The sequence below is a fragment of the Nothoprocta perdicaria genome, unplaced genomic scaffold (assembly GCF_003342845.1).
Source record: "Nothoprocta perdicaria isolate Ctin4 unplaced genomic scaffold, notPer1 scaffold_5, whole genome shotgun sequence".
NCBI lineage: Eukaryota > Metazoa > Chordata > Aves > Tinamiformes > Tinamidae > Nothoprocta > Nothoprocta perdicaria.
The window spans coordinates 6,230,754-6,246,738 of NW_020455754.1; the positions used below are offsets into that span (position 1 = coordinate 6,230,754).

Consider the following 15,985-nt stretch of genomic DNA (forward strand, 5'->3'; position numbering starts at 1 on the left):
ACATGCACTGCTCCGTATAAAACCAGAGCAGCTCCCGCAGGAGCCTCTCGGTAGCAATTGAGCTCTCGAGCCGCGCCAGGTCCCCCCGCCCGGCTCCGAGGGGCGGGATCCCTGCTGCGTTGGCAGAGGAGCGAGCGGGACCCCGGCTCCTCTGCGGGTCGGGCTCGCCGTGGGGCTCCGCGTCTCCCCCCGCGGGGGTGCCCGGCGGCAGCGGGAGGAGGAGGAGGAGAGGAAGAGAAGGAGGAGAGGAGGAGGCGCCCGCCTCCCTCTGCGGGCGGGGGGCTGCAGGAAGCCGCCCCGGCGCTTTAATAGCGCGGCCGGCGCCTGCCCAGCGCGGAGCCATGCGGGGCCGGGGGCTGCTCTGCGGCATCGCCCTCTCGCTGCTGCTGCGCCCGCCGCGCCGCGGTGAGGCCGGGGGGGGGTCGGGGGGCGGCAGGGCTTCTGGCTGCCTTGAGCCCCTTTGGGGAGGAGGTGATGGGGGGGGGGGTCGTCATCTCCTGCTTGCCCTGCGCTCAGCGCCGCGCTGCCGGCGGGCTGGGGTGCGGGTGACGAGCAGCCCTGTCCCCTCTCCGCGCAGGGGCTGCCGCCGGCCCGGAGCTGCCGCCCCAGGTGGTGACACCGCGGTGGGAAGCGGCAGGGAGCGCCAGCAGCGAGAAGGTAGGTGGTGGGCAGCGCCGGGACCGCGAGAAACGCACATCTTGCTTTCAGAGCTGCACCATTCCCAGGCGAGGGGCAGCATCTTGGTTAATAGGAGACTTTGTGAGGTGTGTTTCTGTTCAGTCCTTTAAGCTCTGAGGTAAGCTGTAGACACAAGCCAGAGAGCCATCTGTAGAACAGAGAGCTGGTACTCCTCAGAAACAGAGAAATGTTGGGAGAAGTGACCATCAACCCCCAGACMGTTAGTGTGAGAACGCTCCTTGCACAGCCCTGCAGTAATGCTTGTCTCCCTCATGCACTAAAATCCCTCTCCAAGCTCACCTGCCCTCTGCTCCTCCCTAGGGACTGAAGCAATCTAATCAATTACATCTGTGGAGCAACTTCTTCGTACTTAAGGAGAGAAAGAATCACATCTGTGAGGGTAGTAAATAGACCAACTAGCAGCTCAGCTGAAGATAAACATGTCTTAAATGTTGCATGTAGCTGTGTGTAACGAATTCCACATCTCTTTTCATATGTGCAAGGATGAAGGGCTGGGTGCAGAGTCAGCAGCTGTTTTGAGAAGCCCTGGGACATCAGGCTCCAACCACAAATGCAGCTCCACTTCCTAGCAGTTAGGTTGCCACTAGTGAGAAGTGTTGATAACTCTAGTTTTATGCCTTATTTGCAGGAGTATTTCTAAATTCTCTTCTTCTGTCTTACAAGGAAAAAAGCAATGTTATTTTTCTGTTGCTGTTAATTCTCTTGGAAACTTTCTTGCAGTGTGGTTTGGAAGTCCTGAATCTCTTAATTATTGATTGTATTACAAATACATCTGGACAGCAGTTGTCCTTGCATAAATTTCCTGGGTCTCAGGAGTATCACTTGATTTGTTTCAAGCCAGTTCCTATTGGCTCCAAAACTGGTGTTAGCAAAGCCTGCCTAGAATTACAGCTGGGTTTTTTCAGTTGCAGCAATTGATGGTTTCTGAAGCAAAAGAAAAAGCAGTATCAGTAATAGTCATATTTATACAACTTAATGGAGAGACTTGTTGATGGATACCCTCAGATCCCTTTAAGTTATGGACAAGGCAACTTCCATTGCTGTTCCTTACATGATAGCAAAATAGATGAAACCTGAGACTTACTGAGCACTTGCAWTTCAAGTAAGCAAGAAGTCAGTCCTTGGATTTAGCCATTCCTGTATATACTAAATGTATGAGCTTCTCTTGCATGATCTGCATGGGCCTGATGCAGTGTCCTAGAAATTGAACATGGAAAGAAAACCAGAGTTTGATGAAAGGAGAGATTTGTAACTGAATTTGGAACTGATGAAGTGACACCCAAGAATGCCAATGGACTGACTGGTCTTTCAACTGAATGCCCTATTCAGTCTGTCTTGTCTTATTTTGCTTTCAGTTGATGACTTCTGCAAAATCCCCTCCAAAAATGAATATGGAAATAGTATGGTTTGATCATGTCCCACCATTTTTACATGCAATTTCAATTGAATAGAGAAGTCTGTTCTTATCAAATGGAATCTTTTTCTTTTGAAGAGTTTATCCATCCTTTCTGATGAAATGCTGAGAGACTGAGAAGTTCCCAGTTGACCTCATCTGGTAAAGGAAGTGAGGTTAGAGACTTCCAGAGGTCCTTCCAGTCGGCATTTCTAAGATTACTAGGTTATTTTAAGACTCTTTTAAATTTTTTTTAAGTGTTGTTTTTAGTGTGTATATTTGTAGTAAGAAATCCTTCATTTGGAGGCTATGGTTCAGTGCCTCTCTTCCTTGGCCTTCTGAGCTCTATCCACTTCTATCACTTGTGGAGAACAGTGGATTAAAGGCAGCTCCAGTTTCCATGTTCCTATTTTGGAGTGGTGGTGTCTGTTGTTTTTTTTTGTTTTGGGTGTGTTTTTTTGTACTTATGATATACGAATAACAGACACTGTCTCTTCTGCACACAGCATCCATTCAGAGCTGAAGTCAGGATAAAGGTAGAAGGACAAGATCTGATTTTGGATCTGGAGAAGAATGGGTGAGTGCTTGCGCATTGTGTTCGGAGTCGTGTACTTGCTGCAATAATGAGTTAAGTCAACAGGAAAATCTCCACTGACTTCAACGGGGTTTTGATAAAGACAGGATGAGGAAATCCTTTTCTGGATTTCAAGGTTATTCCAGGTCTAAGGCTCCACTGCTGTTAATCAGAGAGGCGGCATTGGCTTCAATACAGCTTTCTCAGCAAAAAACAGATGATGACCTGGCCTGCAACGTAGAAACTTACACTTGCATTAACTGGAAATTGTCACTGCTATGAGGTGCGCTGTTTACCAAGTGGCTCACTGCATTAGAGTCAATGCAACTCTAATGAAGAATTAATTTGCTGTGGTCAAAAGAGATTTTGCTCTGTTTCCTGGGAGAAATGATCTGACAACTCAATTCCATTAGTGCCCTTCATGCTAAAGCAGAGCCAAAAGTGCCTTTGTATTTACTGAAATGTAGCGATCTCTCTGGTATGATACAGCAATGTCATGTGCACATARGAAGTGATCTGCATTGAGTTCATATACAAATGGAGGGGAATAAAGTAGGTGGGATGAGTCTTGTCCGGAAACTCGCTCTGAGTCTGTCCTAGGTTGTTTATGTGGATTAACTTCCAGCAATGGACAGCAGCTGGAAATCAACTGCAATAAGCTCTTCCTTGCTAAGCTTTCTCTTCAACTGTTTTTTTTTTTTTTTTTTGATTGTTTGTTTTTAATCTGTCTGAAKACTTACGCATGGAAACTAAACCAAAGAATATTTGTCTGCTAGAACCAATGTCTGCTAGAATAGTGACTTTGGGATGATAACTCTCGTCATATTGTCATATACGGATGGTATGGGCATCCCCAGACACTCAGATCTTGGGGACTTAGCTCTCCCTGACAGAGGGGACTGAAATAACAGAGAACGTTATTAGTTCTGATGGCAATGCGCAAACCTAAATGACAATCGGGGTGTCTTTGAGGAACACTAGATTCTTTTTGGCACTGTATGCAGTAAAGCCTGAAATTGGATGAGTGATAAGAGTATTTCCACCAAGGTGTTTTCTGTAATAGTCTATCTAAGCTACTGGGCTTTTCAGAGCTGACAAAATTGGATGTTTCTTGGTCAGTAATGCACCATTTTTAGCCAAATAGAAGTAGCCATAAATTTTCTGTATTTTGATACCTCTCAGCTGGGAAAATAGAGAAGTGATRGATGAGACTAGGCAATAAAAGAACTGCTAACTAGGTCCTGCCTGAAGCAAGACAATGAGCTGCTGCTGACAACAGATGTCAGCAATGATGGTCTCTGACCTGAACCTGGAAGGAGCTTAACTGCTAATGGGAGTCTCTTCCCTAGCAGAAACACTGACATGTCTTGAATATTCTGCAGCAGCTGTGCAGAGGTGAAGAAGTAGAAACTGTCCAACACAAGGTTCCTCCCTGAATTATTCTGTGCTCCGAGGATGATGACATAATCCCCAGGTGCCTTGCGGGAACGGTGCCCTGTGTTTTCCACTGCAGACAAACTCATTGCCTGTGTTAGTAAACAGAATTATAATAATACAGGGCTTCTATTGTGTTTATTTCCTGAAATGCAAGCTCATTCACTGAGCTGTATAGSCAGGCTTGCATGTGTGTGCACACTTCCACTGAAGGGTAAATTGCTCACTGGGATGGATGAAATACAGCAAGTGGTTTGAAAGTTTTTGTAGTTTTCTGGGGAAATAAAGTGGTTTATGGATAGTAATGCCTCGAGCAGGAGTTTTGCCARGCCTCAAGTCCTTTCTCAAGAAAGGCAATGGCATGATCTCAAAACACAAGTCCGTGACCTTAACTAGATGAGAGCTCTAGAGAGTCACTACTTTGCAGAGATGTATAAAGGTGCTAAAGTAGTTTAGAGACACTGAAAGTAAAAAGGGGAATGTTGAAGCAGAGGGAGGTAGCCGAGGGGAAGAGCATGGGGGCCCTGTGGGTGTTGTTATTCATCAGCATCAGTAACCACTTCTCACTGGAGTGGATGAAACCTTCATCTGCTTGCTAAAGTTGCAGCCAGGCAGAGACCGCAGCTGCTGGTGGCAGTTCCCCGAATCCGTGAGCTCATCATTACTACTGCTTTCTCTTCAGCAGAATTTACATTCCTAATCTGAGGTCTTCTGCACTAAATAATGACATGGCCAGCTACTACTTCTCCCTTAGGGTTTGCAATGTTCCAGGAGAACCTGAGAAAAAGCAGAACCTCTGGAGTGCCAAGTGCCTCCTCTTCCACACAGACTTGAAACCAGGACTAGGCTAGGTCTCAGATAGCTTTGAAGTGGGTAAAGCATGGCTGCAACTTTGAAGAAGGTACTTAGGGCTTTTCAAATTCAAACGAAGCCCAGAGTTCTGGGCCATTTAACTGATGGGGTTTGCAGAGCAGCCTTTGGAAACCAGCTCTGCTGAGCAGCTATCAGGTCCTGGGGAGCATCTGATTTATCCAATGCTCCTGAGGCTCGAAAGAAGATATTCCAAGCCAGAGAAACTGAGACTGTTAAGTGGTGCCCTCGGGGATTAGACAGCCTTGTCCTTACAGGGAGAGAAAGCCAATGAATGTGAACTGTGCTTCAAAGGAGACTGAGGGGTGAATAAAATTATCATTTGGAGGGGTTTGGTAGCAGTGCAGAAGCTTCCAAAGAATTGTGCTGTTTCTAGTATGTGGAAGAAATTTTCATAAACATGTAATTTCATATTCTATATGAAAAGGACATTATGTTCATCCATAAAGGTGAAAAGCAGATATTATTGCATATATTTCTGCTCAGAACCCTGCACAACTCTATTTTGTAATACAATCGACAAACAGTTTAGGTCTCATACTTAAGAATACAATTACTGCATTAGCACCAACTCTTGCATTATTTCCTGTTCAAGCCCTTAAAGGCGGAATCACCGTATAGTTGCCAGTAATGTTTACAACACTATATCACATTTCCAAGTAATGACAAAAGTATATTCCCCAAATAATTCAGATTAAATGACTCAAAATTCTGTCTTGCAGCTGCAGAGCTGGAAAGCTCCAAGCTGTGCAAACAACAAATATATGGAGAGATGCCTATAAAACMGTTTTAAATTTGGCCAGGGCTTAGGAACGGAAGAATGCAAGTTGCAAACCTTGGATGCAAAGTGACTTTTTATTCCAAAGCATTTGCATTTGTTAATAAAAAGCAGCCTTGAGCCAAGCATGGTGGGGATGCTGGGACACTGTGRAGAAGCTCTGACTGTGTGTGGCGGAGCTGTCTGGTGAGAGCCTTTTGTTTTAGYGAAGGAGAGCGCTGATAGTTTCACAGCAAAAATCTATGTGGAGTTTTCTCATCTGAAATCAGAAGTATCCCCCAAATTCCCATCCTCCTTTTCWTGCTTCCCTTGGTGGAAGACAGATTTGGAAAAGGCAGTGGAGGGTCCTCCAGGAGAAGTCGTGGCTGAGGGCCAGCCTAGGCACTGGACTGTGATGCTGGCACAGGAGCTGAAGAGCTGTCAGGCCATCATGTGTGGCCTTGCAGCTGTTTGGGCTCAGGATAAGAGCGTTTCAGGGATGCCTCTGAAGCACAAGGGGAGCCTTGAGTGACCTCCACTCCTCGGAGCTGGCGTTGGCTTGTGTGGGTCTTTGGTGGCTTTGGTCAAAGTGTACAGCAGTTGACTGAGGGTGGTGTGAAGATATTCCAGAGATCATTTGAATTCAGCCCCAGAATCTACATAGTTATTTTTAGTCAAACAGGTCTGATGAGGAAAAGCATCATTTCCAATCTCCTTGTGCAGCTGCCAAGTGCTCCGGCYCTGTTTGATGCTCTCAGCACTCTGATAAGAGATCTGCATATCGCTCGCATTTCACTGTTTCCTGCTTTTTCTCATTTCCAGTGCCTCTTTAATCAATGGAGTGAGGAAGCGGGGAGGTGGGTGTCCGTCTCTGGGCAGGAAGGATATCTGAGATGATCCCACTGTTGGCCTATACATTATCAGCGTCTAATAGGCTTCCTGTGCTGGGAGTTAAAGGGTTATGTAATGGAGAAAAACTGTCTCTTAGAGTCATCATAAAAACAGGATTGTAGCCTGGAAGGCCATAGCTGCTCTTCATCTTCCCGCTTCTCTTGGGATGATTTCTTTGTGTGGGGCAGGGAGGAAAAGACAAGGAAATGGAGTCCTTTAAATTGTTTGCTCCCTGGCTCTTATTATCAGCCAATTTCCTATTCGTTTTATTTCCTCTCCAGGTGACTTTTATAGTTCCGATTGCTGAGCCAGGGGCCTAAGTGACAAATTTTGCTCTGTAGCTGTGGTACTGTAAGATGACTCACTCACCAAATGTCCCAGACAATGTGGATAGCTACAGCAGTGGCGAGTCTTCAGTCTGTGATATTTTCCAAGGCATTGCAAACTGGCAGTTTAATTTTTGTCTCCAAAGCTGGGAAGCTGCTTTTACCTTTCAAATTACTTCTGTTAGAAAAATAAATAGTATATTAGAGAGGACTCTTAAGGAAGTGAGCTTAAGAGCTCCAGGCTTGGTCTGGACAAGACTTGGAAAAAGATTCTGGACTTCAGTGATTTAATGAAGTGCCAGGTTTTGGCTGGAGGATTCGATCAGAGGTGAAATCTCTGATTTCCCCCTTGTGATGGATACAGAAAGCAGGCCTGCCTGCTCTTATTGTCAGAGGTCCCATTTTAGTGGTTTTCAGGTATGAGTCGTCTCAGGTTTTAATAATAAATTCTTATTTAATGTAAGATTTAAGTGAACGGGAAGTAAGAAGTGAAATTCCCCACTCTTAACCTCCTTGGAAATGCTGAGAGGCAATAAAGTAGGGCCACAAATCATGGATGGAAATTTGATGTCTAAGCTTTCTTGGGAGAATCAATCCCCTCCACCCCTCGGTGCTGGCAGCCAGCCTGGACAGATTGTGATTTGAGAAAAGGGACAGGGCAAGAGATGTAAGAGATTGCAGTCTGACTTCACTTTGCTGGGTCCCAAGACTAAAAAAAAATTAAGAGCTGATGTTTCTTACATGAGTCCTGTGAACCATTTTTCTTTTTTTTTTTAGGGGAGGAAAGAATGTTTGTCTACTTGATACTCAAGGGTGTTAAATTGGCAGGGGTTTGTGCAGACTAGCCCCTCTATAACATCAACCCAGACAAAGCTGATGATGGGACTGACTTGTAAGCCTGATTTTCTTTGTGTTGTCTGGGTTGTTGTTGGGTCATTTGGGTGCCCAGTGYGGCTGCCTTTGCCTCCGGCTGCTTCTCCATTCCTTGTGGGTGACAAGGTGAGCAGGAGGTTCTGCTCTCACCACATCCCACATGGCAGCTGCCCATAGAAAGCTGTGGTTTTTGCCCCACGTGGGCCAGCTGTGACCCCAGCCCGTCTCTCCCAGTGCCTCCTGTGCAAAGTAGTGACCAGCCTAAGATGATGTTTGAAGAGCAACCCAACAGCATCAAGAGTCGGGCTTGATTTCGGACAACAGTATCACTGAGAGGCAGGAGTGGAGACAAGAGTTCTCCACGTTGGCCATCAGCAGAAACAGTCTCAGGCCATCTGCGTGTCATGGCAGAGAGCCCCTCCTCTTTCAGCTTCCTTGCTCACGTGGAAGCTGCTCCAAGGCTTTTGCYGAGCGAATCCTGCCAAGAGCGGCTGCCGCGGCCAGTGTGCACATCCCGAAGGAGAGGGACCGGCTGTGCAGAGCGGGAACGCCCTGCCTCGCTGGGGAAAGTCAGTCCCTATTGCAAAAGTGGGAGGGCTTCTCTGGGACATCCCGAGCTCCCCTGTCACTTAAACTGACCTCGAGCAGCCCCACACAGCTGCCAGCTGTGAGCAGCGTTTAGCAAAGAAGATTGATCCTGACAAAAAAACACTTTTCCCCTGGCCTCATCCGTCATCTGTTCTGCTATCCCTCTAAAATTTGGTTCTTGCTGCCTTTTATTAAGATGAGAGGCTGACAGCTGTGTGACATTGTATCACCAAAGCTTTTAAATGATGTTATTTTGCATTCAAATGTTAAAGGCATTTGCATCTGCATGTAGAACTGCTGGAGAGGTTTTTACACTGAACTGTGTAAAAACAGATCAAATGATGCAGTTTCCTTTCTAGGCTTTCACCTTTCAGCAAGGTGCTGAGCTCCCTGCTCTGATAAAAACAGTGAGGGAGTCTGTGAGCACTCTGCAAGGTTGAACTCCCCTGGAATCAACCCTTTACCAAGTGCAGCCTGGCAGGGATGCTCTGTGTCTTGAAATTATGTTGGGCAAAGAGGGGGACAAACAGGGACAAGACTGGTCATCAAGTGACTAGCACCAAGGCGTGCGATGGAAGCTGCTGAAGGACAGAAAAAAAGTAGCTTCTTACAAGGATGCTTTCCAAGAATAAAGGAGCAGGAAGAAAACAGAAGCCTGCTTGTTTGTGAATGAACAAGTCAGCCGTGCAGGCCCCAGCTCCTGGAAACCCACGGGCTGGTATCTAATTCTGGTTTTAGTAGCACTAGACAGATCCGCAGCAGTTTAATGTCTGCTCTCAAGATGACAAACTCTTACACAAACCAGATACCTGCCCGAGCTCATTGCACAAGGCAGCTTCCTGCAAGTTGATGCAATCTGTTGATTAAACGGTTGTTTCTCGCAAGTTGATGCTGAGCAAGCTACCGCAGTCAGGGAGATGAAGGGAGTCGTGTTCTGTGGTATGGCACTTGGGGGCTTATCTTCAGTTTACAGATGCAAAATAGCTGATAACAGCAGTCTTGCTTTCTGGAAGATGCTTAGTGATGAGAATTAGCACAAGAGGAAAAAAAACAAAATAAGGTTTCCTTGGATACAGTGTATTTTGAAAGAAAAGAAAAAAGTTCTTGTATTTGTTACCACCGAATGTTATGAGAAAAAGCAATGGTGTGCACAGAAGTCATCATTATTTGTTCAGACATCTGAGCCTTTAAACCTAGGACAAGGGAAACACTTCTAAATATTATGAGAAAAAGATTTGTCTCTTTCCAGGAACTCATGCCTAATTCAATTAGCGCTCTGATACCAAAAACACTCAATCCCTTATTCAGATATAGTCTTTCAAGRTAGATTAGATCTGAGTGTCACATATCAAAATCCAAATCAAGTGGAAAAAAAATCCTTGCTTCTGAAACAGCTTAATCTTTCAGCMCTTTTTATTCAGCCTAAAGAAATGAGGCAGAGCAAAGAATAACGCTTTCTGCTTTCCTTCTAGCTTGCAGGTCATATTTCAAAAGTCTGGCACACAAAATGTATTAAACAGCRATGTGCAAGGACTGAATTGTAGCTGCAGCATTGCCAACACTGCAGTGTTGGTGCACAGCATCCTAGTGCCAGCCAGGCGTGCTGCTTTGGGAGCCTAATAGCATCGTGCAGGTTGCTATATGTTTGATATAGAATATACTGTATGAACTTTTTTTTTTTTTGGGGGGGGGAATCGAGACAACTGGTATTAAAAAAAAATGTGTTTTAGAACTCTCTTGCTGCTTCTGAGATAGACACAGGATGTGACTTTCTTGGTTTGGCCCAGATTTTGACTTGTTGCACTTTTTTTTTACATTGCTGTTTAGCAAATACAGATGTTTGGAGAAAGGGGAAAGATGCTGCTTCTGGAACAAAGTCAAAATACTTACTATTCAGTGCACAGGAGTGCTTTTTATAGACATTTGTCTGATCCTGGGCTTGAGTCAGGAAATACAGTCTGTGTAAGGATGAAAGGATCAAACTGAAAATGGGGAATCAGCATTTACATAGAACAAAGAGTGATCTGGCTTCTTAGCTGAGGTTGACACGTAGATGCAGAYTGGTTTATAATTGTGCTCATATGCACAAGCCGGTAGACTAGAAAGATTCTAGATTTGAACTTATACTTRTACTAGCTCTGCTGGATGTTCTGAGTAATGCCCAGTGATGTCCTAAACTGGTACACTGGGCTCAGTGTGCTGAATCTAATCGCAATATATTTTGACATAATAACTTTGCAGCGGAATATGAATTGCACTGTAGGCACCTGTACCTCCTTGGGCAGATACTGCTGCTGGGMTTTCTCTCTCTCCTCTCTTTTTTTTTAAATCACATTAAAATTGAGTAGTTCACTTGATCAAGCTGGGGCACAGACTCTTTATTGTCTTTATTCATAAGGACTTTTTTGGAAGTGTATGTGTGCCATGGGATAAAGTATACAGCTTCTGAGCAAGCAGCATATAGGTGCATATGGCAAGGTCATATATACTTCCAGCTTCTGACCCTCTCCCATTACAGCCCTCTCTGCACAAGGGAGCCCTGTATTTGGGTTCTGCAGAGCCTCTAATTGCTCCTGTGCCCTGAGGAAGCCATTAGCCTTTCCTCCCTGGGGACAGTGTGTCAATGAGAGCCTTGCAGATAGAAAGCAATGATTCAGAGCAGTGGGCAGAGACTCAGCCCAGTTTGCTGTGAATGTCTCCAAAACACCCATCTTCTTCTTGTTCTCTGCACATTTTGTTTGGTTTGGGGCTGGAGGGCACAGCTGTAATGAACTGGGACTCTCCTGAGTCCAGTAGTGGTGGTTCACATCAACAGGAATATTTAGATTGACTTCAGAAAGACTTGGATCTAGTAGATTTTCTAGCATACCTGGGAAATAGATTTCTAGGTCTAAAGAAAAGCCTTAATGCCTTTTTTTTTTTTTTTTTTTTTTTTTTTTTCCTGTTTCTGCAGAAACCTCTTTGCACCAGGCTACACGGAGACTCATTACAGCCAGAGCGGGCAGCCCCGGACTGTCTCACTGCCCCACACAGTGAGTACAGAGCCTGCTTTCATTCGCAGTGAGCAGGAAGAGCAGGGAGCCGGCCCGGAGCAGCGGGTCAACTTCCCTCTAAAGAGATTTTCATCCAGGCTGGGGCTCCTGTAACTCTACATTGAAGCCTGGCTTTCCCAGCTGGGAGCTTGAAGCTAGAAGATGTCTCTATTTTACAGAGGGGGGAAAAAAAAAAAAAAAAAAAAAAAAGTAGATTAAAATGTTTTTGTATTTTGTCTGAATTTTGTTATGAGTGATGAGGATGGTCTCCAGCCTTGCTCCCCTCTGAATGCTGGTGAATAAAGAGCTCATTTATTCACCCCCTTCCTTTTGACTTTTGCCACAGGGTACTCCATGCGGAGGAAGTTCCCGGCCTTTGGGAGGACTGGCCAGCATAAGCTGGCTCCTTTACAGCAAGAATCCCATGAATCCATGATCTCACACAGGCCTTGGGCCAACTCTCCACTGCAGTGGCACAAAGATATGCATTGGTTGCAATTTAAAAATAGGAAAGACCCCATGAGGTCATCTTTATTGCTGCTCCCTAGGGCAAGGAGAAGGGATCTGGTGGCATATGTCTGTCCTGTGGTCCCCTGGGTCCCATCGAAGCTGCTTTTGTCTTGCCGGGGTCCCCGGGACAGGGATTTCCTTCTGCATGTGGTATAACCCTTCCTGGTGCCAAAGGTGCCTTTGGGGCCTGACCCCGGGCCAGCTGGCCTGGAGAGGCAGCTCCTGTTACATGCTCTGGATGGGGCTTAATGCTGCAGACATGTGAGTTGCTTCCTTGGGGATTCAAAGCTCTTAGTTTTTACTGGCAGCAAGGAGCATTTTTGTGCACTCCCGTGGGCCACATGTGGCAGCTGAAAGGCTGAATTTCAATACACAGACTCCCRGAGACTGGTTATGATAGCCAAGCACTTAATGAGGTGGAAGGAGGACAAGTACCGGAGTACTCATACCTTCGCAGTGCTCAAACGGGGCTCAGTGTCCATCCCAAGACTGCAATCCCAGGCTTGCTCTCTGTGACCGTGYACTCTCTGCCTTGCAGGACCACTGCTTCTACCAGGGCACCGTGCGGGACAGGGAGCGCTCCAGCGTCACRCTCAGCTCCTGCAAAGGGCTGCGGTAAGTGCCTGGCAGTGCCCGTGCTGGAGATGGTTCCTGCAGCAATGCTCTTTCTTTGCTCCACATCTCCTGTTTTGCTCCTTGCTGTGTCATGCTGTGARCAGGTTCTGCTCCCTGGTTCTGGTTTTCCCAGCTGAGGGGACAGCTGTGTACTGTGGAGCGTTTGCCAGAGATTGGGAGACCCTGGACAAACAAACCGATTCTTAAATTCCACCCAACCAGAAGTCCCAGGTACAAAAAGGAGCATGTCAGGGGAAAGCCGTAAGTTTGGGAACCAGTAGTGGCCACTGTGGCCTCCTAGGAAGCACCTAAACTTCTTCCCCCTCTGTGCTGGCAACATGAACTCGTGCAGTTAATTAGTTTAACTCAAGAGACCGCTGGAGTAAAAGGCTTCTCCTGTTAATGTCTCATAYGGTATCCTGGATGGAAACAACAGCAGGACTTGTGAGGTCCAAGACTAGTCCTCTACACTACTACAGAAACCAGCTCCTTTTTCAAGCATCTCATATATTTTTATGTGCAGTTTGGGGCCATGTCTTCCAACCTGAACTTCCCACCATGTTGTGAGCCCTGCTTCGTTTCCCTTGCTCGCCGGTTTCTCCCTGGGTGGTGCAGGGATTGTGTGTGTTACGCCTTTAAAACTTTAGCTTTGGTAGTAATGGAGTCTTTGGCAGAAAAGCGAGGACTATATCCTCAGCAGGAGTAAATGAAGTGATTCACTGAGACCTAGGAGCTGCAGTCATTTACACCAGCTAAGAGCTCATTTCCAAAATACCGCATATACTTTATTGACATTAGTGGTTATGTGCACTCGAGAACTGATCGGAAGTTGGGCTTGATGGGACTTGGTCCAAGCAGGAAACAGGCCTTGCCAAAAAGTCCTAAGCACTCTTAAGTGTATGTAACACAGGCCAAAGGACTTGCGAGATAAACAGGGCAGTKTGGCCACCTGCAGTTTGTAATAAATAATCCAAAAGCAGGTGTTTTCTGCCTCTTCCAGTTTGCATTTTCCTATGCTCTCCATTCCTAGCAGCAGAGGAGAAAAAGTGTCTAGATGTTCTCATGTAGCAGCRTTTCTGCACCCTGGAGCTGTCAGGCTGTGTGCTAGTAACTTCTTGACATCGTTCAGTAATTACTGGAAGTGTGTAGAAGCTGAGCACACACATCTGCTTCCCCTGTGGGCGGCACGCTGCCCTTCAAGCCATACGTCTTTCAGTAGGCATTAACCACAGGAGCTTTCTAGCTCTCACAGCTGTAAACTGACAATTGAAGAGAACAGAACCATATGGCCTTGTGCAAGTCCCAGAGAAACCCGTATCTCTATCGCTCCTGATTACTGCCACAAGTGGTGAGAGCTACCCTGAGGCCTTGTTCAAAGGTGTGTACGAGAGGAAAAGCCCTGCTTTTCTGCTCATCATTAGCTTTTCTGCTAGAAGTTGTCTTCCTTTGATTTCTACATTTTTCCTTGTTTCTACAGTGCCCAGCATCAGGTTCTTCTATCCCTCTTCAGGATTTAAGCATAATAATACCAAGGTGTTCCCCAAAGTTGTGCTTTATAAAAAATATTTTTCAGCAAGGAACTGTGTAGCAGAGGAAAAATTTGCTTCTTCTACAGAAGTATTCACTGACTTTCCCTCTTGTTGCCTCCATCTCAACAGAGGACTCATCGTACTGAACCACAATTCCAGCTATGTCCTAGAGCCTCTCCCCAACAGCCAGAACCAGCACTTGATCTACAGGCTGGAAGACCTGAAGTTGTGGAGAGGAGCATGTGGCTACGAGGGCACTGAGGCCGAAGACTGGCTCAGGGGCTTCCCTGCTGAGGTGGCCCCAGACTATCACAGGGTGAGCAAGGCTCAGGCCAGGGCAATGTGGGACAAYGGGAGGATTCTCTATTTCCCACCTCTTTGAGCCCCAGGAGCCTGCTGCTGTCTGGGAGCATGGCTCAGCAAGGGGGATGGAAGAGGACATCTAAAGAGGGTTTGTGGCAAACTGGTTGCTCAACAGTGGCTCCAGCAGAGAAGCAAAATAAGCACTGGATACCACATGGGTTTGGGTCATGGCAGTGGAGCAAGTCAGGGACCATTAGATGAGCTGAACCTGTTTCTGTAGGGGTTTGTCCATCTGATACATGAGATATGAACAGCCTGTCTTTAACCCTCTTGCAAAGACTTAAGCTAATCATAATTGAGATGGTCTAAGGACATACCCATGGGCAATTGCTGTAATTGAATTAGCTTGTAATACCTGATTGCTCAATACCTGGTTGCTYAATCTTGTTTTGAGGTTCTTGTGTGTGATGGGGTGGAGTGAATGGCCAGGGAAAACCATATTGTGAAAAATTRTATTTACATAAGTTTAGCAGAGACTTTACTGGGGAATACTGGGGAAATAACTGGTGTTGCTCCTGGCACAGGTCAAGCGGGACACTTTGCATGCTACAAAGTACGTGGAACTTCTGCTCGTGGCTGATTATGCGGAGGTAAGAAAAAAGATTATGTTTCTATGAGCTGTTCATGGGCCCAGAGCTGATATCCCACCTGCAGATCCTGGGGAGGTGAAGGGCGGCCAAGGCTGGGCTGTTTTACTGTGTCCATCGGGAGAGCTGGGAGTCTGAGTCACATCGGCCCCAGCAGTCTGGACTCCTGGACATCACCAGCAACTGTGCTAGTTGTTGCCTAGGGAAGTGATGTGGGCTGTGATTTGGATTAAGGACTGGGGTTCTGCCAATGATCCCTAGCTGAAAGATCCCAACCCTTGAGCGTTTGGGAGCCTTTGGTTCCTGCCTCATCACCCAGGCTGATGGTGAGAGAGCCTGCCTTCAGCCTAGGGTGACTTGGGGGTTTTCAGCAATGATCTATTCTGCCTCTGCACTTAATCTCCAGAAGGTACCCAAGATTTTTTCTCTGCTCTAAGATGGTAAATAAGACCTCTATGCCAGAGGTACCTACTGATAGTGCAAACCATGTGGTGTTTTAGTGATCTTCTAATCATGAGTGCAGACTGGAGTCAGGCCAGTCTTATCTATTATTTACAACTTGAAACTCAAATAGTAAAAGCCATGTAGTGCTTTAGGCTATAATTTATTCTGAACAAAGGCAGAGCCTACTTTGTTCTTCTCTACTAGGCAGCAGGGTACTAAGGAAGCTATGAGAAAACACATTGCATCCAGTCGGCAGTTGCCAGATATTCTTCAAGGTTTCATTAGACAAGTAGGGGTAGGCACCCTTGCAGTGRGAGTTATAAACTGCCCTCACTTTACTTGTCTCCCTCTCTGGCAGAAAAATTCTAAGTTTTGCAGGTTTCACAGTCTGTTTAACAAAAATCTAAACATTTTGCAACTTATTTCCTTGAATCAAATGCTGCTTGCTAAAATCTATTTACTAATTATCAGGTGGCTTAAATAAGCAAACATGTTCTTTT

At 46.1% G+C, this 15,985-nt stretch overlaps 1 protein-coding gene across 1 annotated transcript in view; it reads left to right on the plus strand.

The window, feature by feature from the left end:
- The first annotated feature begins 341 nt into the window (after positions 1–341).
- The window catches only part of ADAM19 (ADAM metallopeptidase domain 19), a 28,952-nt gene continuing 13,308 nt past the window's right edge, over positions 342–15,985 (plus strand). The window contains exons 1-7 of the mRNA XM_026047524.1: positions 342–405; positions 578–657; positions 2,599–2,669; positions 11,359–11,437; positions 12,486–12,562; positions 14,221–14,407; positions 14,979–15,044. Coding sequence (XP_025903309.1) covers positions 342–405; positions 578–657; positions 2,599–2,669; positions 11,359–11,437; positions 12,486–12,562; positions 14,221–14,407; positions 14,979–15,044 — 624 coding nt within the window. The remainder of the gene's footprint in view (positions 406–577; positions 658–2,598; positions 2,670–11,358; positions 11,438–12,485; positions 12,563–14,220; positions 14,408–14,978; positions 15,045–15,985) is intronic.